Here is a 23,746-nt window from a genome sequence, read left to right on the forward strand (position 1 = left end):
CCCGCAGCTCACCTGCAGGCGTCAGAGCCTGGGATGTACTGCGACAGGCGTGAGTGTAGCAGTGGAATAAGGCGCAGGTCCACCCATCTCTTCTCCCAGCGAAGTCCCGGCGACGTGGGCCAGGACGAGCAGGACAAAGTGTCCTGCAGAAGTTTGAAACGCAATTTAGGAGAACTCGTCTTTTCCCACCTCTCACATTTCAAACAGGTGACATGTCAAGAGCTTGACTCCTGCTGCTGCTAATGCTGCTGCTGCTGCTGCTGTTGTTGCTGCAGGTGTGCAGGCAGGCTGAGTGAGCAAGAGCTGCAGAGGAAAAGCTGATTCACCCTCCTCAAAAGATAAAGATAGAGCATCCCGGTTATCAGCGAGCAGTGACAGTTGCATGGAAACAACTTTCTGGCACCGGGAATGCTGCTGCATGGTTACAGAGGGACAGTTATAGAACTGGTCAGTAAAATAAGAGGCTTATGAAAAGAGTACCGTGTTGTTAGGATGGTAGTTTAAGTGTAGGCCGCTATCACACAGAGGAGAGGAAGTCCCACTGCTCTGGTCACTGGGGATGCCTAAAGTACAGCAGGGACACACACACAAAAGGCAATAAACCCTCCAAACTCAAAGCAACACCTGCATCTATTTCAAGGTTTCCAACTGCAGTGAATCACGTTATTCTCCTCCACTGTAGGCTCCTGCTTTGTGCCAATTTGTATTCAGTTGACTGGGTGGATGGCCAGTCAACCTGCCCTATATACACGTATGAAAGGATTTTATAAAAGCTTTCATGTCTGATGACAGGCAGGAGGTTTCCCATGGAAGAGCAGTCAATTGCAACCACAATGAGCAATGTCAATTCTTTCAGTTTAATATTTAACATCTTTTGTCAAGCTGGAGATGCGCCCTGTCCTCTTTTTTTCCCCCCATTTTCTTGAGAAAAGTTCATTTTGTGCTTGTCAAAACAAACCAAAGTCCAAGAAGTGAAGCAAATGATTTTTTTTTACTTATTTATTTTTCTGAAAGTGTCTCCTCTGGCTCGAGTTTATAGCCACCAGGACAACCAATCAGTGACAGAAAATAACACCTTGCAGTAATGGTGATTTCTATACTTCAATTAAAGAGAGTGTGTGTAGAGCTTTCTTACATGTGCAGTCCTCACATAGGGGCAGTTTCAGAAAGGCTGGAGTCTTCTTTAGGAAAGATACAGTAAGAGTCACTTCTTCACCAGCATTTCTCAAAACTTGGACCTGGAAAGTAAAAAAAAACGTCAGGAATATTTTTATTGCACGAGCTGTAAACTGTGAGGTTTTTCTGCCGGTTGCTTGCTGTGATGAAACATGTTGTGCTAATGTCTAACTAAGAATGGAAAGCCAAGATAAGAGATTTACACAGACAAAGAAGTTATGCTCCTCGTGCACATATTTTATGCAGTTACATTTAAGAAAAGGACGAAATAGAAACAAGTTACATGTCAAAAAAGATACAAATCAGAAAGCGAGACAAGATATTAAGCTGTTGCAGTGTAAGAAAATATGAGATATGAGCTGACAGCTTACCACTTCCTCATGGCGATAACTTCTAACGTTTATTCCATTTATCTGGAAACAACAGTAACAGGGTTACCCTAAATAATATTATACACTGACATCGTATCACTGTAGCTCTATCTTCAGAATGATTAATGAGGCAAGCACAATAACTGCTATGGCATCTGCGCTGAAAACTGTAAACAGGAGAGTCACATTTGCAGTTGCCATGAATACAGCACGCCTTTGGCTGCCTTGTAGATGTTTCCTCTGCATCATATGAGCTGAGAGAGATGAGATGTGGGAGAGATTTCTTTTTTTTTACTGATATATGTAACAAATGGAAAAACTTGGGATGTGACATTTACCTATAGGGATGCATCATTATTCAACACAGTATTGTAGACATGAATTATTTAAGATACAGTACGTGTTATTTTAGGAGGATGAGATGTGTAAACAGGCATTAATTTGAGATTTGGCATTTTACCTGAAGGATGCCGTCACCGATAAAGAGTAGCCCAGAGAGTTCAGCTGGAAACAAATAAAAAAATCACTTCAGTAAACTACGAGAATAAAAAAGAAGGACTTGTAAAAGCAACAGAAGCAATATAATACCTTTTTGTTCTTTTGATATTTTTGATATCACAACAGGGATTTTATGCTCTGCTCCACCCTGAGGAGGCAAATGAAATGAAACTGTCTTATAAAGGTATCGCACATACAGAATGAGACACTCAAGAGCGGCTCGGTGAATCCCACAGCCGACGCCGTTAGCAGCCGTTTGACAAGAAAATGATCAATAACACTTGTTCAGACTTCATTTAAAGAAGTTAGGAGGAGCAGCCTCATCAGTCTGGATCTCAATTACCTTGATGCTCAGGCCAAACCCTCCAATTGTCTGCCTCCTGATCGTTACAGTCCTCTCCTGGAAGACATGCAGTTAGAACCAAGAAATTAGTTCAGACCGATGCTGAACCTCTGGGAGCTCTTACAACAGAACAAGTGGAAAAGATATGGCTTTTGTCAGAGCTAAAATTATATCCGAATAAAGTAACAATGGTGCAAGATAAAAGATCCTTATTTGTTTCTGTAAGGCACATTTAAAAGTATCAGTGTATAATAATAGTTACACATAGTGATACTTAGTGACACAGTGACCATATGTTCTAAAAATAAATGAGCAATGAATATTATTATTATTAACTCCAGAAAGTCATTCGGCTGGCTGGCTCTTGTTAAAGCAACAAATTCTGTACTGCCTGTAATACCACATTTTTACATTTTTACATTTCTTGCTTGTTAAAAAAACTTTAGAGGTGGTGGTTAAGTGTATTTTTAAAAGTTTGGATAGAACCAGGCTAACTCTTTCCCCCTGTTTCCACTCTTTATGCTAAGCTAGGCTAATTGCCTCCTGGCTCCAGAACAGTGCACAGACGTGATGATACAGACTTCTGATTTTTCGGAGAGTAAGCGTACTTTTAAAAGTTTTGAGTTGTTTCATCACACAGCTCATCCTTTTAATATGCAGTAGGTTCATCAATCTTGATGTTATTTTTTTATACATCTGCAATATCATGACATAACCCTGATGATAGTTTCAGCCCCATCACACAGATCAAACTACACAAGCACACTCATTTTTTTCACATTATTTATACCCATCCAAAACTATCTGAATCAACATTTTAAACTTTTTTTCCCCCCACAGACTAGTGGTGGGTAAATGTAAAATGACACCTGATAGACAGGTGTGAAGAAAAATAAAATCATGCAAAAAGTGTTGGACTGCAGCAAACTGTCACCTATTGAAAACGCAACATTTCAGTCACGCTGTAGACCATCGCCAGGCAGCCAATTCCCAACATAAGACATCATCTTAATTTTAAAGCTACATGTATTAATCATGAAGACCTGCGACAATATTATTTCAAGTTTCGATATGAAATTTGGACTGGTTGTTGTCCAAACATTCTCCTCCGTTTATTCATTAAAATCACTTTCAGCGCATTGTCCGTCGTGTTCTGTTGTTTCTGTTGGATTCTGTGGATCTTGAGATATATTGTTTATCTGCCTTTTTTATTGCTATTGATGCTGTAGTCGTCTCAGGTGTGATTTGACATCTTTTTCTATGGGTTGTTACAGCCTCTGGCTCGAGTTTAAAGATCTTGTTTCATATTGGGAATCTGCCAGTCACTGCATTTTCAATATGACGGCGTGCGGGACAGTTAAATTGGTCACTGAGACGAAAATGTCTGCAGTCATCCTGACATACTATAGTTGTGTGCATGCCCATGTCTTCGACCTTTCCATTAATTGGTAATCATGTTTCAGAAGACATGAGTATTTCCTCCATTTGTCTTTGACAGCTAGATGTTATGGAATGAATAATGCCTTTCTGAGAAAGGTCATAGACTCAGGCCTCTGTGCGGTGTTTTCATGAGAAGCAGTGAACTTATTAATGTGAAGAAAAAGTTGTCAGATATGATGACAAGCGAGGCCCAAATATTACACTCTATACACAACGATCCGGTAGGTGAATCACTATTTAATCACCACATTTGATTTATGAGAAATAGAGTAACTGATGTAGATTTCTCATTGACATTCACGGCGTTCTCAGTATCTTTGTGCTGTAACCTTCATTTATTGTGCTCTACACGTTACTGATTTCAATGTGAAACGTGAAGCAACCGACTGGATTACTTACGCTTGAATAAAAAGGCTCTCCGGACACACAGATGACATCTTGTTCTTGAATGGTCAGAATATCTTTGGCCAAGTGTAGTCGAATATTAAACGGCTCCTCATTACCTTCTTGCATCAAATAAATCCCAGTCTTTGTCTGCGAACAGTCAGAAAGATAAAATCATTCATCATCCCTCCCTGACTAAATTAACTGGCCATGAAATGAAATGTCATTGAGAATACTTGATGCAGGATGAACATGGAAATTAGGACTTTTGGCAATGTCTGTTACTTTCTTTTTTTAGTTTTCTTGTTAATATTTGATTTAATAATTGAGCCCTCTTGGTAATAAACACATTTAGACACACAAAAAAACCCACAAAACAACTGCTGATTTGTGATGAGCAGACTCTGTCAGAAACAGTTTTTTTTGAGTCGTGATAAAGTTGTGTGCCCTCTGTTTGCTTGGTATACATCCACACTCAGAGGGGAAAAAAGAAAAGCTCAAATCATATCATCTCATTTACTGTCGTGAAAGGCTGATGATGATGATGACAGACTAAGAACCTGTGAAATTAAGTGACTGGAACCAAAGCTCAGCCTCTACATTTGAATCTCACTGTGTGAAGACTGTGTCTGTCTCCAATTTAAAACATGCTAATCCACATAAATTTGCATTCTGCATATGCTTCCTCCTCCCTGGCTAATTGTGATGCCTGCCCTGTCCTTGACTTAAAAAGGTCTAAATAAAAGAAGCACCTTCACCTGACAAGACTGCTAATATAAAAATAAAAAAACCCCAACAATGTCAGCATCCTTGTCACCCGGGATACGTCGCTGATCAGTTAACAAGACAGCCGGCTGCACGTCTGCTATTCTTAGAGATCGAGTATCTCGACTGCAGGTCAAACTTGAATCAAAGTCAGTTTATGGAACATATTATATTTCACCCATAATGAGGAATGTGAGAAATGAGCCTTCGCATGCAGAAGCTGCAGCGTGAGAAATGAAACGAGGGATGCATTAATTCACATTATTTGAGGTAATATGTGTGCGAGAGTCATTAGCCGAGCAAAATGAGGGCAGTAGTGCCATAACTGTACATAGCTGGTTCAAACAGCATCAGCATGTAGATGTTGACCTGCTGTAGCGCTTGGATTGTACCTAATTAGCCTTATCTCTGATCCTGTTTTATGTTTCTCTATAATTCCTCCGTTATTATCTACATCATGATCAAACCAGATGTGCAAGGACATCTCGTTCTCCTCCTGTGGTGAGGGGAGTGGAACTAAGGGTCCCAACAGAGAGAGGGCCCTCAAAAAGTCAGGTAGTACAAAATCTGCAACTGTTGGCTTTGATTTTAAAAATTAAAAATTAAAGTAGTTAATTAAATCAGTCTACCAGAAGGAAAAAGAAAGCCAAGAGAAAAAAGAGGTAGGGTTTGGCAATCGTTTCTTTTTTCATATCCTCCAAATGTGGTTTCTCAAGACTGAGGTTGGATAACCAGGGGTCAGTGGAATAGGACAGGGAAATGCCAGGATGGACGACTTACTCTTGGTGTCAAAGAAAAACACAATATCTTTGTATTTGTCTCCTCTAATGCAGGGTGTCAGATCCATGAAAAAGAGACGGCATTTATAAATATATAAAATGCCGCTTCAACAGAAACATTTCTAAATGCACAGTAAGGTGCTAACATCTTAGTTCTAATAGTGAGTTTGTTAAAATCGCCTTAATATCAGCATGCATCGATCATCCTTTCAATCATCGATATACAATCCAATCGCCCATCTGCACAAGCCCATGGAAGTATTGGTGTATAACGTGTCTAGTGGATATTATAACAGTTAGCTTGCTGACTTAAGTTTGAGAAAGAGCAAATTTACTGCAGATCCATCATCACCATCAAACTAGGGATGTGAGTTCATAAAGTTTACTGCAGTTTGCTGAGCAACAGTGACGTCAAGAAGTGGCTTTTATTGGATATGTTTAGTTGTTGATTCAAGTATGTATGTATGTATAGAAACAGGGAGGGGGTGTCAGAAGCTGTATACTGTATGCACAGATTTATGTGCTATGCTGCTGTTTAAGCCACATGCTTTCAGGCACTTGAAAATGCCAAGGCTGTTTCTATAATCACAGTCAATTCACTGTCAAAATGTTGCATTGATTGAATCCTACAAACCTCTTCATTTGAAGTCTTGAAATCCATGTGCTACTATGCAGTGAGGGATACTGCAATGGAGAAAAACAAGATCGAGTTAGACTGTGGAGGCAAATGGCAAATGCTTAATGACATGACCGACTCGCTGCAGCAAAACCGTACTGCTGATTTAAACTAGCATTGTTACCGGGATAGCCTTCTATCTTTCATTACAGTTCTCCGTTAAACATTGGCGAGAAATAGATTTTTCATTGAAATGTGCCTCTTTTAAACTCAACACAACTGGGCACAAAATAAAATCCCCATTGTGCGATCTGGGAGGAAACCAGAGACCATTAAGCAGTAATGAATAATTCATTAGCAAAGGTAAGAAGCCAGGTATTCTAATAAATCCTTCAATATCGAATGCAGTGCGCCCAGAAATGAACTGTTACCATATTTGATGACTTGTCAGAGAGACCATAAAGCTGTCCCACATTAAGAGAAAATGCCACAATAAAAGTACCACAACCTGAGTGGTATTGTGGTTTAAAAAGGAAAAGGAGTGACACTAACTACCACGTACTTTTCAGAAATCAGGTGACATGCTTTGTATAATTACACAAGCAGTCTTGAGGAATGTTTTTGCGAGTCTCATTTACATAAACCAGTTCCTCTCAGTTATAATCAGACATGACTGCCACTTGACTCGACAAAACGAGTACAAAAGACAAATGGCTCACACTTGAATTATAGAACATGTGCCGCAGAGAGAGAGTTAGAGTTTTACCTCAGTAGAAAGGCCCCCAGCTCTTTGTACGGTAAGATCTAGCCATCGAGCAGCGTGCTGATCCCTGATCTGAGCCGTAGCAGAGGGCCTTCCCGAATCATGGCTGTCAGACTTGGGTGGTGGGGAAGCAGTGCTGTCACCTCTCCTGGCTGGCTGTAGGTGTTGCAGGATTATTCCCAGTAGAGCTGATGCTGAAGAGCAGAATGAGGCTATCACGTAGTGAGGTTTCACTCCTGATCGGTGCTGCAGTAACAGGAGGAGGATGTGGTTAAGGTATCATTCTGATACTCAACCCAGATGCAGGTAAGGAGCTGCTGTTCAACACAAGAGCTGGAACAAACAAACAAACAGACAAAAAAGAAATACATTTAAGTATTCAAATTCAGAAAAAGAGCTGGATTTTGTTGATGAAATGCTTCTGACTATGATTGAAAACATGTAATCTACAAATGTCAGCAACACAGAGAAGTGAATATATCTGCTGCACGTATGTGGGATGCTGAATTAGATGCAAATCTCCCAAACAAGCAACCTTGCACAAAGAAAAAGAGATTCAAAAGAAACTATGAATCTGATTCCTCAGCCTGTGATGAAAAACCCCTCTCAAGTACAAATGCCAAAATGCAATTAATTCACATTCTTCCATTTTCTTGGATCTTTATATGCCAAGCGCAAATGACTCTTTAAAAGTGTTTATTAAGTTCTGACAGCACACCCTTGAGAAATCCTCCTTGTTAGTGTGCATTGTTGGCTCTATGGCACCTTTTTGTTGAGCAGCTATGATCATTGTTCTACCAAATAAAATAAAAAAAACTTACAGTATATACATTTCAAGCTACATTTCATGCATAAATCATTAACTCCTGATTATACAGTAAGAGAAGCCTCAATTAAACTTGCAAATTTGTTAAAGCACCGAGAGGGAACAGAGCAATTCATTAATATTGTGTTACAGTCAATGCAGAAACTCAAGAAATCTTCTTTTTGATCAGATCATAACTTTACGTAGAAGAAAAATGTTGTCCATGTCAAACAAAATGAGTTGAGCCGAGGCAATTTGAGACTTAAAACTTTGCAATTATGTGCGGTATATTACAGTATGAGTTTTTCAAAGGTATGGTTATCTGATGGTTTTATTGAATGTCATGTTGTGCACAATTAAGCTCTAAAGGTCTGCTTGTTATTAGAAAGGTATTATTAACGAGGCACTCTGACAGTGACTCTCACCCTCCACCCCCCAGAGCAATCATGTTTTAATAATAATGTAGGGTCTACTGACTGTTTGCATGACATTAATACACACCTTTTATTAACATCTTTTGGATTACTTCATCTTGCACATTTAAATATTCTGCATACTGTCAGCTTTTGCACACTACCCGACGAGTAACTGCACATTTAAGCACAAAACATTTCATTTTAACATATGACACATATAATTATATCTTCTAGTACTGGATGGATTTTTATCTTTCTTATATTTTTACTTAATGTTTGTTATGCACCAAAAGACCAAGAGAATTTCTTGTATGTGAAAACCTACTTGGCAATGACTGACTAATGTGGTTGAATACGACAATAAATCCTACACTCATGAAGGTTATAATGTTCAACTTCAGCTTCATGGTCATTTTGGAGGCTGCAGTTATTGAATTATACTGAGAGACAATTTTAATAGGCCTGTGATGAGCTGGCGACTTGTCCAGGTTTGTACCCCGCCTCTCGCCCAAAGACAGCTGGAATCGGCTCCATCCCCACCGTGACCCTGATGAGGATAAGCGGTTACAGATAATGGTTGGATGGATATTTTTAATATTTTGTCCACCTCGTCTTTATGTGTGAAATTAGATATATTATGCTTCGTTTTAACTACATCTACCTATGAAATGAGGGTATATTTGTAGTGAGGACTATAACAGTGTACAGAAAATATAATAATACTGCTAATTTGATACAGACTTTTAACAGTCGATGTGTTGATTGACAGATCACTCATCTGTAAAAAAATCCAGATAATCAATTCATTGTGTAAGTCATCATCGATGTCTGTCAGTTCTAGCTTCTAAAGATTTTCAGCTTTTCTTTGTCTTACTGTATCTGTCTGAAAATTGTATCATCATTGGGTCAGAACTGTTGAAGTTTGGTGTGCATTTTTTAGAATTATCTGATATTTTATAGATCCAACCAAAGGCAAAGAGTTTGGCAGGCTTTTTTTTTTTTTAAATCATTAGTTGGGGCTCCAGTTTAATCCATCCATCTATTTTCTGTAACCGCTTATCCTCATCAGGGTCGCGAGGCGCTGGAGCCTATCCCAGCTGACATTGGGAAAGAGCCGAGGTACACTCTGGTGCGATTCGCCAATTTATCACAGGTCTGACACATAGAGACAAACACCTTGAAACCTGGCCGATTCTGAGTCACCAATTAACCTGCATGTCTTTGGACAGTGGGAGGAACAGAGAGAACATGCAAACTCCACACAAACCAGCAACCTGCAGTGAGGGGACAGTGCTAACCACTGCACTACTGTGTCACCCCACCCCAGTTAAATATAGTAAGATGTAGCTATAATGTTAATATATGTATTCATTTATGTACTTTATGTGAATAATAAAAGGGGGTGACGCACTGTGATATATTTTAGAAAGAGAGTTTATATACTTGTGTGTGCAGGAAATGTCATGTTTTTTTAATAACATAAAAACTTTATGTAGGTCACATTCTTGTACATCTATGATTTTGTTTTTCAATATATGTCAATATATGTATGTTCCAAAGATTTATCATTGAAGTTTTATTGACTTTACACATTTGATTTGGCATTTAATACCACAGTTTTCATCTTCAACCTTTGTCCACACCACACACGGAGCTGTCTGCATCAGAGACGACTCCGCTCTGTAATGGATGTGAGAGAAATCCTGACATCATTTGTGGACCTGCTTTAAAAATGAATGTCTTCACGTGGTCAGCTTAAAAACGTGTCTGCAGCTCTGAGATGAGCACTCTGTCTTCAGCGGTGCCCCCCTCTACAACCCGTCAGAAGCCAGCACTTCCCTTTTTTTCAGTGAGAATCCAAAGATTAAACCTTTTGTGCCTTTTAAGTCGAGTCAGCGTAACTCATTTTACAAACCCCGCCATCAGATATTTTCAGCCCTACCAATTTGCCAAGCAATGTTTTCCGAATAATGCTCGTCTTTGACACAATGGCTGCAAACGCACAGAGAGAGAGGAGCTAGGAGTTAGATTGCCTGCATGATGTGGAGATGTAACGTGACATCTCCATCTCTTAGACCTGAGGACAGCTGTGGCCCATGCAGGATGATGAATGGCCGTTTGTGCGTGCAGGTGGAGCAGCTGTGTGCAGAGTGCTCCGGCAAATGTAGTTTTACTACACGAAAATTGAGATGGGTTTCACTTACTGTATGTTCACTTGTTCTGCGACCTGGAACATATGGTCCCTGAGAGTGCAGCTTTTTAATTTGGCGATTGATGAGTGCAGATATTATGTTGCTTATATATTATGGCATCCCAAAAGAGTCCTGCTCAACATCGACAGCGTTAAACTGACAGATTTCAGAATCTGCCCCGCTCATGTTAAAAAAACATCTCTGTTGCAAGCTGCCAGCAGTGCACACCTTCCTGTACCTGTAGCCTTTAAACATACTCTTCAATTTGTGTGTAGAAACAGAGAATGAATACTAATGATGATTACTTCTTTATTTTTTTACCTTGTTATCTTGAGAGAAAAACAATCGTCCAGCACTCAGAGAGAAATCAACTCCAGAGAGGCAAAACTGTGAGTATTTTTTATTTTTTTATTTTTATTTTAAGATTGTTGAAGCTCCTTTTCTTTCATATTTGGAAGTTTTTCAGTTATGAGGACTCGAAGATTTATCTAAATCTGGAGGACGCGCTCGACTGTTTGGCACATTTTGTTCTAGGATTCAAGATGTAGTTGGTTTGTGCTCTTCCTGTGACAACTTGATATAATGTGTTCTCTCTGTTTTCACTTGTCATTAATTGTTACTAGTTTTGCTGAGTGTTGGACTGTTACATGTGGAGGATTTAAATAGATACTACTTATATAGCACCTTTCTGACTACTCAAGGCGCTTTTACACTATAAACATATTGATCATGAGCTTTTGAGAGCTAACGATAGCAGCCTTCGGGAGTAATTTGGGGTTCAGTATCTTGTTGCTCAAGGACACTTCGACATGCAGACTGGAGGAGCGGGGGATCGAACCACCAATCATCTGATTAGTGGATGTCCCGCTCCTGAGCCTCCTTCTGAGTACGCTTGTAGACTACAACACCAACACCTCTCCCTCGTAGCACAAAGGAGAAACAACTGTTACAACTAGAGCCAGTGTTGTCCTTTCTGTGCTACTGTAGAAACATGCTGCTTTAACATGAAGAAGACCTACATTTGGCTACGTAATTAGTCTCCTGAATGGGTATTGTGTTACACTAAATGAGAGTGGCATTGGTTGGGAGTTGGATTTTACATCATGCTATGAGGTAAGATTGTTCTTTTGTTTTGTGCATATCATCACATTTCATTTAATAAAACTATAGATATGCTCATTCTAAATAAGAAAAAAGCACAACAGTTCTTAAATCCAGGTGATTATACAAAAATGAAAAACAGTCATAAATATATTATATTCCATTTATGTGAATAAAACCCACTAAATCTGACACACCGGACCTTTAAAGTCAGTGTTTGTAAGCTTCATGGTCTCTTAAATGTGAGAGCTGTAGCTGCCTCGTGTTTTTGCCTTTGTGTTTTTCTTTGTTTTAGGTAGGTGTATAATTGGTATGGATTAAAATGGAAGTTTTAATTAAAGTGCAGCGATGCACATGTTTTTGTATCTCCAGAGTCTAAACTATGCAAAAATGAGTGAGAAAAAAAAAAGAGAAAATGTTTGTTTTTACTATTCCTCACTCAGGGCTGAGGCTAGAAATTGCTTTCATTATTGATTAATCTGCAGATGTTTTTCTCCATCAATTGGCTGCAGGTTTGATCTATAAGATGTCAGAAAATAATGAAAAATGTTGATCACATATTCCCAGAGCCCAAGGTGACAAAGACAGATCGCTTGTTTTGTCTGACAAATAAAATAATTCAAAGATATTCAATTTACTTTCATAGGAGACTAAAAAACAATAAATATTTACATTTTAGAAGCTGGACTCAGTGTTTGTTTGTTTGTTTGTTTGTCTGTTTTTTTGCATTTTGCTTATTATCTTTTCAATAAATTATAGAGATTATTTAATTTAAAAGTTGCAAAAGTTCTTGTATTAAGCGGTGCCTGTTCTGTGTGCGGCTACTTCTCCATCTTTTCTTTCAGATTATGTTCAAGACATATCGTCAGGCAAGATAGAAAAAGTATCTCATCGTGTTTTTAATTCTTTCAGAGCATTTGTCAAAAAATAAAAAATAAAGTCTTTCATCACCTCGTAAGTCAATATCTGAGCTCCGTTAGCAGCCAGCGGTGCTCTCTATGCCAGATGCTCGTGAATGATAGGTAGAGGAGTAAATTAGTGATGGACACATTTATAGACTGAGCTCTTGACCTTCCTGACTATGATGTATGTTTTTTGGCAACAGGGAGCCACCAGATATCAGGTGGGTGCCAAGTTATATCAGCGAGAATCATTTCACAAACTGGTTCCCTGTTATATCACTGGATATCAGAGAGCAAAAATAGACATAGGCGGGATAATGAACTATAGCTAGAAGAAACTGGTCCTGCAGCATGTTTCCCACTGACAGATTCCTTAATGGGATTGTAATCTTTTTTTTTTTCTTTAACATGAGATATTATGCTGCATCGCCCGTGGATAAATGGATTGGGAAAGTCAAGCATGTTATCTTACATGAGGCTCTTAATTAGGCTCAACACAGAGTCTTTATACTACATTGAATTACCAATGAACAGCCATTCACTCTCCTAATTATATCATATATTTATAAATATATATGCAGTTAGTTATTTTTGTGTTTCAACCAATGAGGCCTTGCAGGGAAAAAACTTGGGGGCCTGCTGTGTGTGTAGAGTACATGAAAGGATTAAAAAGCTCAGCATATTGCCGAAGGCTAGGCTACAATGAAATGAAGCTACACAGTCAAGGGACACATCTGCTCACTTACTAAATATAAAGCAGGGAAATATAGCACTATCTCTCAATTGCTCCGGCAAATTATTTATGAATTCAAACTGCGTGACAAAGAAACAAATTACCGTCATAGGTTTATATATTAAGTTCTGCACATCTTCGTATGTGGACTTTATTTCCTAAAAATAAAAGAAAATTCAAATGTGACCTATGCACCTGACAACGGCCTACAAATTGTGACTACATATATGAAGGTCTACAACTGATGAACATTTTTATTAGCGACCATTCTTGTTGATTACTTTTTTGATTGGTAGTTAAACCATTTCAATCTATAAAATATAAGAAAGCAGTGAAAAACATAGATCACAAGAACTCAGAAATTAGTTGGAACAAGTGCAAATATATCAACTTCCTCTGACATACAGCAGAGTAAAATCTTGCATTGAGAGCTTGAATAAAACAAACTCAATGATTCATCCATTATCATAGTAGTTGACATTTAAGTTTCTGTCTCTCGGCTGATAGTTTCTGCCCTACATAAACGCCTGTGTGCTCGTGACAATGTTACACTTGTCAGAGTAAACAGAAACTATATGACATCCATACAGTCTGTTTTGCTATCATAAGCAAAAACTGTAAAGCGGGTTAATTGCTGCTTGGTTGCTGTTTTACTATTCACAGGTTGGACGGATTGCAAATGTTCCATGGAAACGCAATAATGCAATTTACAGTACAAGACTGCCTTCCATCAGGGTTGAGCTGCTACTGTGGCGGGGCTGTCAAGGCAGCAGTGCTTAACGAATAAGCAGACTCTCCACATTAATCAAATGTGACCTAAAATTGTCCTATACCTGGGCCACATACACGTTGTAAAACATAAAGGAAATGCTGCTTGCTCGCGACAGAACTCCAGTATCGGATGTATGGATGTTATCTCAGCATGTTAGTATTATGAATCATTACGTATAATCTAACCCCTCATTGCTTTTCTTGGGGTAGTTATCATCTACGTGTAGCTTTCAGTGCCTTGATCTGTGTTGCAGTCCTGAACCTCTAAATCAGATGGGCTGGTATATGAGGCGCATATAAATGAGAGTTGTGTCTTGTGTCTTCCCCCACCATGAGAGTTTGGTGTGCATTCGCTTCATTAGCCATCAGTCTCCGCTAAGCCAGACTAATGGTTTTCTTGTTGCATGACAGTGACTCCGTGACACAGACCAGTAATATGTTTTTCCCCACTCTCTGAAAAAGATATCTACAGTTTCTTTTATTTGCGCTGCTCATACATCACACCACAATAAAAGCATATGGCTTGTCCTCCTGTGAATTTAACATCTGGAGCCGTTTGTATGGATGGTCGACCAAACAGTTGCTATAAAAGCCCCACAGAAACAGCAGGAGTGATACATTTTTCTCTCTGCTGCCAGGCTCTGGGGCTAGATCGTAATGAAGATGTCCAGCCTTACAGTGACATAGTGTGGACTCTCCCAGCTGCCCTTTAGATAGAACAATCTTTGAAAATGTTAAAAGGATCGCTCCATTTCAAGGAAACAAACTGTTTTCTCCAGATATGCAAAAATATGCAAAATCCTGCTTCAGTTTTTTATCATTTACTTTCCATAAAGTCACTCCTACTTTCTTTTATTTTCCTCTGGAATCTTGTCAAGTTTTTTTTTTCATTTTCAGCACAGCACTCCTTTTTTATGGTCAAAATAGGTCACTGAATAAAAGCCACACGGCATTAAAAAAAATGAAATGCTGCAGCACTGGGTGCTGAAAGAGTATCCCTTGAATATTCAGAACAACTGTGTTACATATCGAGCTACTCGGTGATGCTGCAGGAGTGAAACTGCATTTTGAATGTGTTAACATGCATAATTAATGTCAAAGTGTACATTTATTGCTTATAGTAAAATGCCTTAGGACAACCTATCCCGCTTGTACATTTATACGTTTAACCAGTTCGGATTTTTAAATGACCCACTGGGATCCAGTTGCGGGAGAAACGGCAAGTTATTGATCACTTAAGTAGGGAGGATGGAGTGTGGGGAAACTCTTTCATGTGCAGTGTAGACATTGTTTCTAGATGTGGATTGATGCCAGTTGCCAGCTTATGATTGTGTTGGGTTTAACTTTGTGACAGTCTCCTTTTGATTCTGACTGTCATACAGTATGGAGCATTCAAACAAGTTGTTTCTTTCTCTCTCTCCTGGTTGACATATTGACCAGATGTGACTGACAGCATTTCACTCAGGCCACATTTTCTGCCAGTGTAGCTCTGTCACTTGGCCAAACTGCTTTTTGATTTAGGACATAAGCAGAAATAGGAAGGAGAGGAAGATGGGGGGACATGTGGGCATAAAATCATCAATGACATGTCAACATCTGTCCTCCTGTAGGAAGTGAGACCTCCAGTACATCATACAGATTGCTCCTGACCTATGACCAGCGAATGGACCAGCTCTGCTCATGCCGCTTCCTATGCAGAAGTCTGATTTCTACATCTCAGTGGGGTTTTTTTAGACAGAAACTGCACTGTCGCCTTACAGCCTATAATGAGGACAAACAAACCACACAAGTTTATTAGTTAAAGAAGCAACATAAATTTTGTGAAACACTGGAGGCTTCAGGATCTTTCTGCCAGGCTAATAAAACACACTGGAGCAGCAGCAGCAGCAGCAGCAGCAGCAGGAGGAGGCTGTGCTGAAATACTCCTCAGGTTTATCACAAATGGATGTTGCCTTAATGCTTTTTTTTCCAAGAAGAAGCTGCGGATGAGCGATTTGTGAATAGTTTAGTGACGTTTACGACACAGGACGAGCTATTTAAAGAAGAAAACTAGGTATGGTGACGATTATTGGCATCCAGTGCAGAGAGAGAGCACTTGAAGGCTGCTGAATAGCAGCACTATGGATGAAAAGAGGTCTGCTTGCCACTGCACTGGCTGGAGCAAACTGCGGGTGCTGCTTGTGTACCTGCACTGAGGCGATGTTAAGGTTTCTGCAAGCCCACATATCCACTGCAAATTACAAAATAATAAAAAAGGGAGCTTAATCATGAGGCCCATCATAAGTGAACTGCTCAGCTCAGTGCATCACCCCCCCTCAAATGTGACTGTTAGAGGATGTGGTGCTTTATTATCCATCGGATCATATAGGTGATTGGTACATAAATCTTGGTGCGCAGCATTAAGGCATATTACATCTCAAAAAAGTGCATTGTAATTGGATTAATGCTTCGTTTCATGGATGTTTGGCATGATAATTAACTACCTACGTTCGTCGTGCACTGTGTTAGGAGGCACTGTAGCTGTAAAAGCGAAATAAAATAAATAAATACACATCTCTGTGAGGCTTACCTGATTTTCTAGTAACAGGTGGTGATGTCTTATTAGACTCCAATCCCTCATGTGACGGGTTGTTCTTATTTTAATTTATGCAAACGGTTGCTAAAACATCTCTGCGAAAATCACAATGTATCCCTTGTGGCAGGCAGCATCGCCCACACGGCATCCTGGTCCACTTACTCTGTAGCGAAACACCGACAGAAAAACAGCCCGCACTCGCACACAAAACGAGATTTGTCCATATTTCCTGGGTCCAGCAGGCGGTTTGTTTTTCTGTTTTCTTTTTTTCTTTTCAGGGATTCCTCTCCGTCGACATCTCTGGCAGAGGGTCCGGTTTCACAGCTCCGTGTCCGTCTCTCCCTCGCATCGTGCTGCCAAAATGACTGAAGCTGGAAATCACATGCGGGGCTGGTTTTTAACGCGCGCGTCAATCGTTTACCCAAGGCTCCCGCACAAACTCCGGATCCATAAATATTACATGATTCTACTTTGCCACTGTTTCCAAAGACGTCTGCTGAGCTCTCCAAAAGCACACTCGTGTTAAAAACACGCAAACATCTCACAAAGCGGGTTTTTTTTCCTCTTTGCCAATTACATGTGCGTGCACTGCGGTTTCTCTGCGTGCGTGGAAAGAGAGAGAGAGAGAGACAGAGAATTCACTCGGGATTCATACCGGGGGTTTGCCAGCTTACAGATGAGATCTGCGGCAAAAGACAAAAGAGTGTTTGATTTGTTTCAAAGTTATTCTCACATTAAAGGTGTGTGTGGGTTACAACTTCCACGAGCGAAATGGCATTTAAAAGGGTGGATTCTCGTGTACAGTCAGACTCTCATGACTCAGTTTGTGTTGTCAATGAACACACACACGCACTGTGATCTACATATGTGTTCAGTCACTCAGTAGTATTTGGACTCTTTCCCCAAGGCCCATGCGTAAGCAGCTGCGCGGGGCTGGCCAGGTGCACTTCATTTTCCATGCTGTCATCATGCCAGCTGAAGACACCCCGCTGTTTTTTTCCCCCCCACATGATGCAAGTTAATTCTTCTGACGTTTCATGTTGCCTACCAACCTGAACTGCACGTCACACACAGCTCCTATTCATAAAAACGAGAAGCACGTGGGTATTCTCAAGTGTGGGAACACAGATCAGGTGTTTTATTCTGAAAGGGTTGCTGATTAAAGAGTCACAAACCTTAAACCTGCAGCTTTATAGGACCAGTATGAGTCCTGAAGGTTATCTGTTGACTCTCAATCACAGTTCACTTTACAACCTCTGAGTGTCTTCCACTGTGAGGCTTTCCATCCCTGTCCTCCCTAATGGCTTAACTGTGAGCCATTAGCACATCAAAGATAATTCACACCCGGATTATGGCTCTTGTATAGCCTTCAGGTCTCACCAGAGGCCTTGTAAGAGTTCTGCATTTGATCTTATTGCACCTGTAACCCATCTGACCTCCCTCTACCTGTCTCGGGGATGTCTGGGACTGCACCAAGCTGGATCAAGATGAGCACAAATACTTGAAGCTTGAATCAAGTCAATCAAGCCAGTGATGTAGCTGATGAGCTGTTAGAAGTCATTGCATTAATTAAGCCATAACTGCTGAGTCAGTGTCTTGGCAATGTTTCTATAGAGTGAGATAAATACATTTGGTGAGGAGGGAGCATGTATGGATACTGATATTGATACTTTGGTTGAGGTAGGTTAGTGGTACAGTTGAGTTGTCGAAATTGGCATCACAAACAATAATGGTTGCATCATTTGTCTGGCAGGTTTGCCTACTAAACATATTTTGGCCTTCAGCTTCTCACTATGAGTGACAGCGTCATGTAATACCAAAAATCACCTGCTAAAGGTGGATCCGCTTCGCTTGTTTCACAAGCGATACGTCCAAGCTTTTCTCACTGGTTTAAAGGTCCAGTGTGAAGGCTTTATTGGCATCTAGCAGTGAAGTTGCAGATTGCAATCAGCTGAATAACCCCTTGTCTCACATTCCCCTTCCAAGTGCAATAGAGAAACTATGGTGGCTATGAAAGTCACAAAAACTTAAAAAGGCCATCTCTAGAGTCAGTGTTTGTTTTGTCTGTTATGGGCTAGTGTAAAAAAAATGGCATTGCAATATGACTCCGTAGAAAGGATCTGCTCCCTCTGTAGATATGAAGGTTGTTAATAAGGTAACAAAAACATCTTATTTTCCGGTGATCAAACATCAATGACGACATACTTGTGAATATTATGTTCAATTTCAATAAATCTACCAAAATCTTATGCACTTGACCTTTAAGCGGGCGGGGCTCAGTTGGAAAAAGGTGACCTCCTGTACACACTGTACACCTTTTATAGACTATTTATTTGTTCACACTATGATTAAACGTATGATATGAAGACATTCCCATAGATATGAATAGACACACTTGTACTGACAAAGATTCACATATTGTATAGGTGGATTATAAGTTAATAAAAGGCTGCGCAGAAGAGGTAGAAAAGGAAAAGCTTACAGAGACACTCCTATGAAGGTCAAGGCACAATAAGCAGGATTACAATGAATAAAAATAATGAATAACAAAGACATATAAACATATAGAAATTGTGTATATTGTTCATCAGTCAACACTGGCATGTTGGTGTTCAATTAAGATGTTTTTAAAAGAAGATGATGAATGATGGACAATATGCAAGTCTGAATTCAGCATCTAACAATTAAACCACATGTTGGAACATAAAGATGACATTGCATACTGTGTGTTGCACTCAGAAGCTGCTGCTGCCTCTCTGTGCTTGAATCAAAATCATATTCATCTTCACATTTTTTACCTGTGTTACACTGTCCCCTCTATAACACAATGCAGGGCCAAGGATACACAGCTTCCTCTCTGTTAATTAATTTCGAGCTCATAAACAACAGCCTCCGCTCTTCCACAATTAGTGATATGATGATGATGTGAGTCGGCACATGCATTCTTTCCCTGCCTCTTCACTCCTGTCAGTGGAGCAGCATCCACATGCTCTGAATGCAGAGAACAGTACTGAAGCATGAGAGCCACAAGAAGACATTTTACACCTGGCCGTGCATGGTCTGCTCCTCTTGGATATGGGTTAGGTTGGTGGCAAATACTTGATTTCAGAGCATTATCTTCTCACGGTGCATGTTTTCTGCTGGATCACCACCACTCCTCACCCAACCAGCCATACAGAGCGCCGAATGTGTGACAGTGGCTGGGAGTTATTATGCACAGATAACCTTACCTTCCCTTTATAATCCAAGCATGCACAATGGGAAACTATTCATGATCTGCAATTATGTTTTCTAGATAAGATAAGCAGTGCACAATTAACTTAAGGCTTGCCCCAGACATAAGGAGCTTTTCATATCTGCTGACCTAGCCAATCAAACTGCTCCTGGAGCTGCTTTACAATCCCAATCCATAGCTAAAGCTTTTGTCTTTGTGTGTTTCTTTTCTCTTGCCTTGTTTTACTTGTAGATGTTCGGCTCAACACCCCTCACAGGAGCACTGAGTTGAACACAAGGGGGCGTAGACTGCTAAGTTTGCCTCTCCTTGTCCAATTCAGGAGCAGCAGCAGCAGCAGCAGGAGGGATAAATTTGATTATGTTGTCACGTCTGACCTTGAGAGGGAACTCTACTTAAATTTACATTTCAAGGAGGAATGCCTTATTGCATTATTGGCAAGGAAACGTGTTGGGTTTCTCCACGCACAACTGCATTAGGAACCTGCCACTCTTTGACAAAGCCACAGAGTGGAAATGTGGATGGCAAGCAGGCAGGTTATTGGTCCAGTTGTTGGATCACGATTTCAGAGATTTGGATAGAAAATGTTTGTACATACAGATGATAAACCATCAGTCAAGTCATTATCATCATCATTAGCAGTGCTGGTGTTTGGTGGGAGTATTCTCCAATTCAAATATGCCACCCATACAGGATAATCAAGTCCCCAGAGATTTGTAACACAACAATCAGCAGCAGCAGCACAGTGCATAGTCTGTGCAGTGATTGCATTAGCAATTGCATTTTAAGTAATCCTGTCTGTCTCCGCCTGTAGCTCTTGTTCTTCTTCTTGTCCTTGCTCTTCACTCTTTTATCATCTCTCTGTAGTTGAAAGAATAAAAAGTTTTTCTTGTCACCCTGGATATGCCAACTGTATGATGCCATGTACACTTGCATCCTTGAACACACACACACATACACAAGGCACCTGTCTGAGTGGAGTAAACGGCAGTGGTCCAGCCCCTCAAGGGGTTACGCGCTCCTATAGGCTAAAAGCGCATTTTTAAGGCTCCGTGGTAAAAGCGAGATTTAATTGGTTTGAGCTCTCAGTATATGTAGATGGCAGCGGATGGCTCCTCCCATGCACCTGATAGGGAGTATTTACAGCTCTTTACAGCTACCCAGTGCAGTTTCCAAGAGCGCAGCGCTGCACCATGACTCTCCACTGGACTTAAGCAATAAGGATTTCCGTCTTCACACAGTAAACTGACGCTCCACCGCTATATTTTCAAAGAGAGAGAGAGAGAGAGAGAGAGAGAGATTAAAAAAAAAAAGTTTGCCAAAAGTTTGTCCACTTGTTTTCCAAGATGCCACGCTCTTTTCTGGTCAAGAAACACATAAACTCCGCAAAGAAGCCAAATTATAGTGAGCTGGAGAGCCCAACAGGTAAAGTTTTTAAAAACTTAAAGGACATATTCAACTTTATAAACTTTTACAAAGTTTTGTGTTTCTTTCATGCAGTCGCGTTTTTGTTTTTTGACTTTGCAGAAGTTTCTGTCTGCTTCTCTGAATCTTGCGCTCCTCACTCAAAGCGATGACAGGCAGACATGTGATCACTCATTTCATTTTTTGCTTTCTTTATTTTCAGTGTTCTTCACGCCGCACATATACAGGGGCCTTCCTCTGCCCGTCATCCCCCAGCCGGAGATCCTGAGCCCGGCAGCGTACAGCCCAATCACAGTGTGGACTACCAGCAACTTGCCGCTGTCTCCGCTCCCCAGTGACCTCTCCCCCATCTCTGGATACCCTTCATCGCTCTCCGACACCTCCTCTAAAGACCACAGCGGCTCTGAAAGCCCGAGGAGTGATGAAGATGAGCAGATGCTACCCAAGCTGACAGACCCTCACGGGGTGGAGGCAGAGAAATTCCAATGTAGTTTGTGTAGCAAGTCCTACTCCACGTACTCTGGACTGCTCAAGCATAAACAGCTGCACTGCGACGCCCAAACGAGGAAATCCTTCAGTTGTAAATACTGCGAGAAGGAGTATGTGAGCCTGGGAGCTCTCAAAATGCACATCAGGACTCATACTTTGCCTTGTGTTTGCAAAATATGCGGAAAAGCTTTCTCCAGACCATGGCTGCTCCAAGGACACATCAGGACGCACACCGGTGAGTGAATGGGGCCCTCTGATTGAGGAGGCTGAATAGTTGTTGTGGGTTTTGTGGGTTTGTTTTTTTGCAGGCACAGACTAATTATGTTCAACTTGTTATATGATTTAATAGCTTTTACAGTAACAGTAGACTCTGTAAACACAGTTTTGTTGACAGGCTGATACTGTGGTGGAAAAATATGAACACTCCGAATACTTCGGCTTTCTATTAGTGGTGTGTTGAAAAGAAAAAATCTGACTTTTTTCTTGACAAACGTCACGTTACAATGAACCAGCAACATTGTCTGCTCAGCAGAGTGCTTTTCGTTTGTTGCAACCTGCCAAAAATAACAGACCAAGATGCCTCTGTAACTCCATTTCTATTCAAATATGTCTGTTCTATCTCTGACAGTGTCTTCTTTCTCATTTCTCTTAACAGGAGAGAAGCCATTCTCCTGCCCTCACTGCAACAGGGCTTTTGCAGACAGGTCCAATCTCAGGGCTCACCTACAGACCCATTCGGATGTGAAAAAATACCAATGCAAGAACTGCTCCAAAACCTTCTCCAGGATGTCTCTTCTGCACAAGCATGAGGAATCTGGTTGTTGTGTAGCACACTGAACTGGGATACTTTTCCACGAACAGACAAAAAGAAAGAAAAAAAAAAAAACTCTGGTGCTTCTTTATTTTTCCAAAGCCCAGGAGAACTGTCAGGGAATCACATCGAGGGGGTTTGTTCCCAAAGACTTTTTTTTTCTCTCTTCTTCTTCTACGAGCGGTCAATTTCATTTCAGAGTGAGAAATAGCTCTGTGCTCACGTGCTTCTCGTCTCAAGCAGTGTTTTCTGTGATTGCAATCAGTGCCGAGCTTTGTCATACCATGTACTCACCTACCTGTGCTATTCATGCACTTTTCTGCATGTCTAGAATGTTTTATATGCCTTCACAATGTTATCTGCAGTGTTTGTACCAATGTCTCTCGATGGCTGTTAATGACAGTCCTCCACTCTTTTAAAAATGAACCACACAAACGATACCAAAGGGCGCATTATGAATGACAGTATAAATACAACTAGAGGAATGCTGAAGCCATTGTTACTTAGGGAACAAGTGCAAACTTAGTTTTTAGGGTGAAATTATTTTAATTTTTGCACAGTCATTAGAAACAGTTTGCCAGCACTCAAACAGCAAAACAAAAAATTCTCAAGTGCCTCAGTTTTACTTGGCAATAATATGTATGTTTCCTTTTATATTTTTATATATTGAATGTAAGCGTGACTGAGATGATTGTATATTAACAGTGAAAACTGTGATGCTGAATGATTTTGATATTTTCATATTCTCATGACACTTTTAAAAATAAAGTTTCATGACATTTTGTATAATTCCTGGCATCCTTCAAGTTGCTTTTCATCTGTGAAGCCTTCTGTTCAGCTTTTCTGGGTGTGCGAGCAGCTCCTTCAGCAGGGACTCACTGATTGTCACACGCTTCAAACTAGCACAAAAAAAAGTAAATGATATTTAATCCGGCTTGCACCATCTCATGTTATGGAGATGTAAAAAAAAAAAATGAGGAGAGAGGTGACTCAGCTCTGAATCAGGCCTGAACCTGTTCCCTGTGAACCTGTCCAGACATCAAACAATCTTGAAATTTAACACATACTAGCTATATTGATCTGCACTCACTTGTTATACCCTTTGAGGGCCCATGACGCTCTCTTTGCCCAAGTGTGTGTAAAGTTTAAATACAAGGGT

The 23,746-nt window shown here is 40.4% G+C and overlaps 2 protein-coding genes across 5 annotated transcripts in view; one reads left to right on the forward strand and one right to left on the reverse strand.

The window, feature by feature from the left end:
- The window catches only part of sntg1 (syntrophin, gamma 1), a 30,857-nt gene extending 13,627 nt beyond the window's left edge, over positions 1–17,230 (reverse strand). Inside the window, exons 1-11 of one of the 4 annotated variants that reach the window (XM_027287601.1) lie at positions 16,793–17,230; positions 7,139–7,381; positions 6,391–6,440; positions 4,228–4,362; positions 2,389–2,445; positions 2,136–2,193; positions 2,008–2,051; positions 1,548–1,589; positions 1,136–1,238; positions 481–563; positions 13–143 (exon numbers count right to left, since the gene is read on the reverse strand). In XM_027287601.1, the coding sequence (XP_027143402.1) occupies positions 13–143; positions 481–563; positions 1,136–1,238; positions 1,548–1,589; positions 2,008–2,051; positions 2,136–2,193; positions 2,389–2,445; positions 4,228–4,362; positions 6,391–6,417 (680 nt within the window). In that variant the 5' untranslated portion in view covers positions 6,418–6,440; positions 7,139–7,381; positions 16,793–17,230. Of the gene's footprint in view, positions 1–12; positions 144–480; positions 564–1,135; positions 1,239–1,547; positions 1,590–2,007; positions 2,052–2,135; positions 2,194–2,388; positions 2,446–4,227; positions 4,363–6,390; positions 6,441–7,138; positions 7,469–16,624 lie in introns of all 4 variants that reach the window. The other 3 variants (XM_027287591.1, XM_019264873.2, XM_019264872.2) reach the window with 3 other exon arrangements.
- Positions 17,231–20,993: 3,763 nt separating this feature from the next.
- Positions 20,994–23,370, forward strand: snai2 (snail family zinc finger 2). Its single transcript, XM_010729183.3, has 3 exons — positions 20,994–21,287; positions 21,490–22,011; positions 22,432–23,370. Exons 1-3 carry the CDS (start codon positions 21,209–21,211, stop codon positions 22,611–22,613), a joined length of 783 nt encoding a protein of 260 aa, XP_010727485.1. The 5' UTR covers positions 20,994–21,208; the 3' UTR covers positions 22,614–23,370.
- Positions 23,371–23,746: the final 376 nt, after the last annotated feature.

This window comes from Larimichthys crocea, chromosome II (genome assembly GCF_000972845.2).
Source record: "Larimichthys crocea isolate SSNF chromosome II, L_crocea_2.0, whole genome shotgun sequence".
Lineage (NCBI taxonomy): Eukaryota > Metazoa > Chordata > Actinopteri > Sciaenidae > Larimichthys > Larimichthys crocea.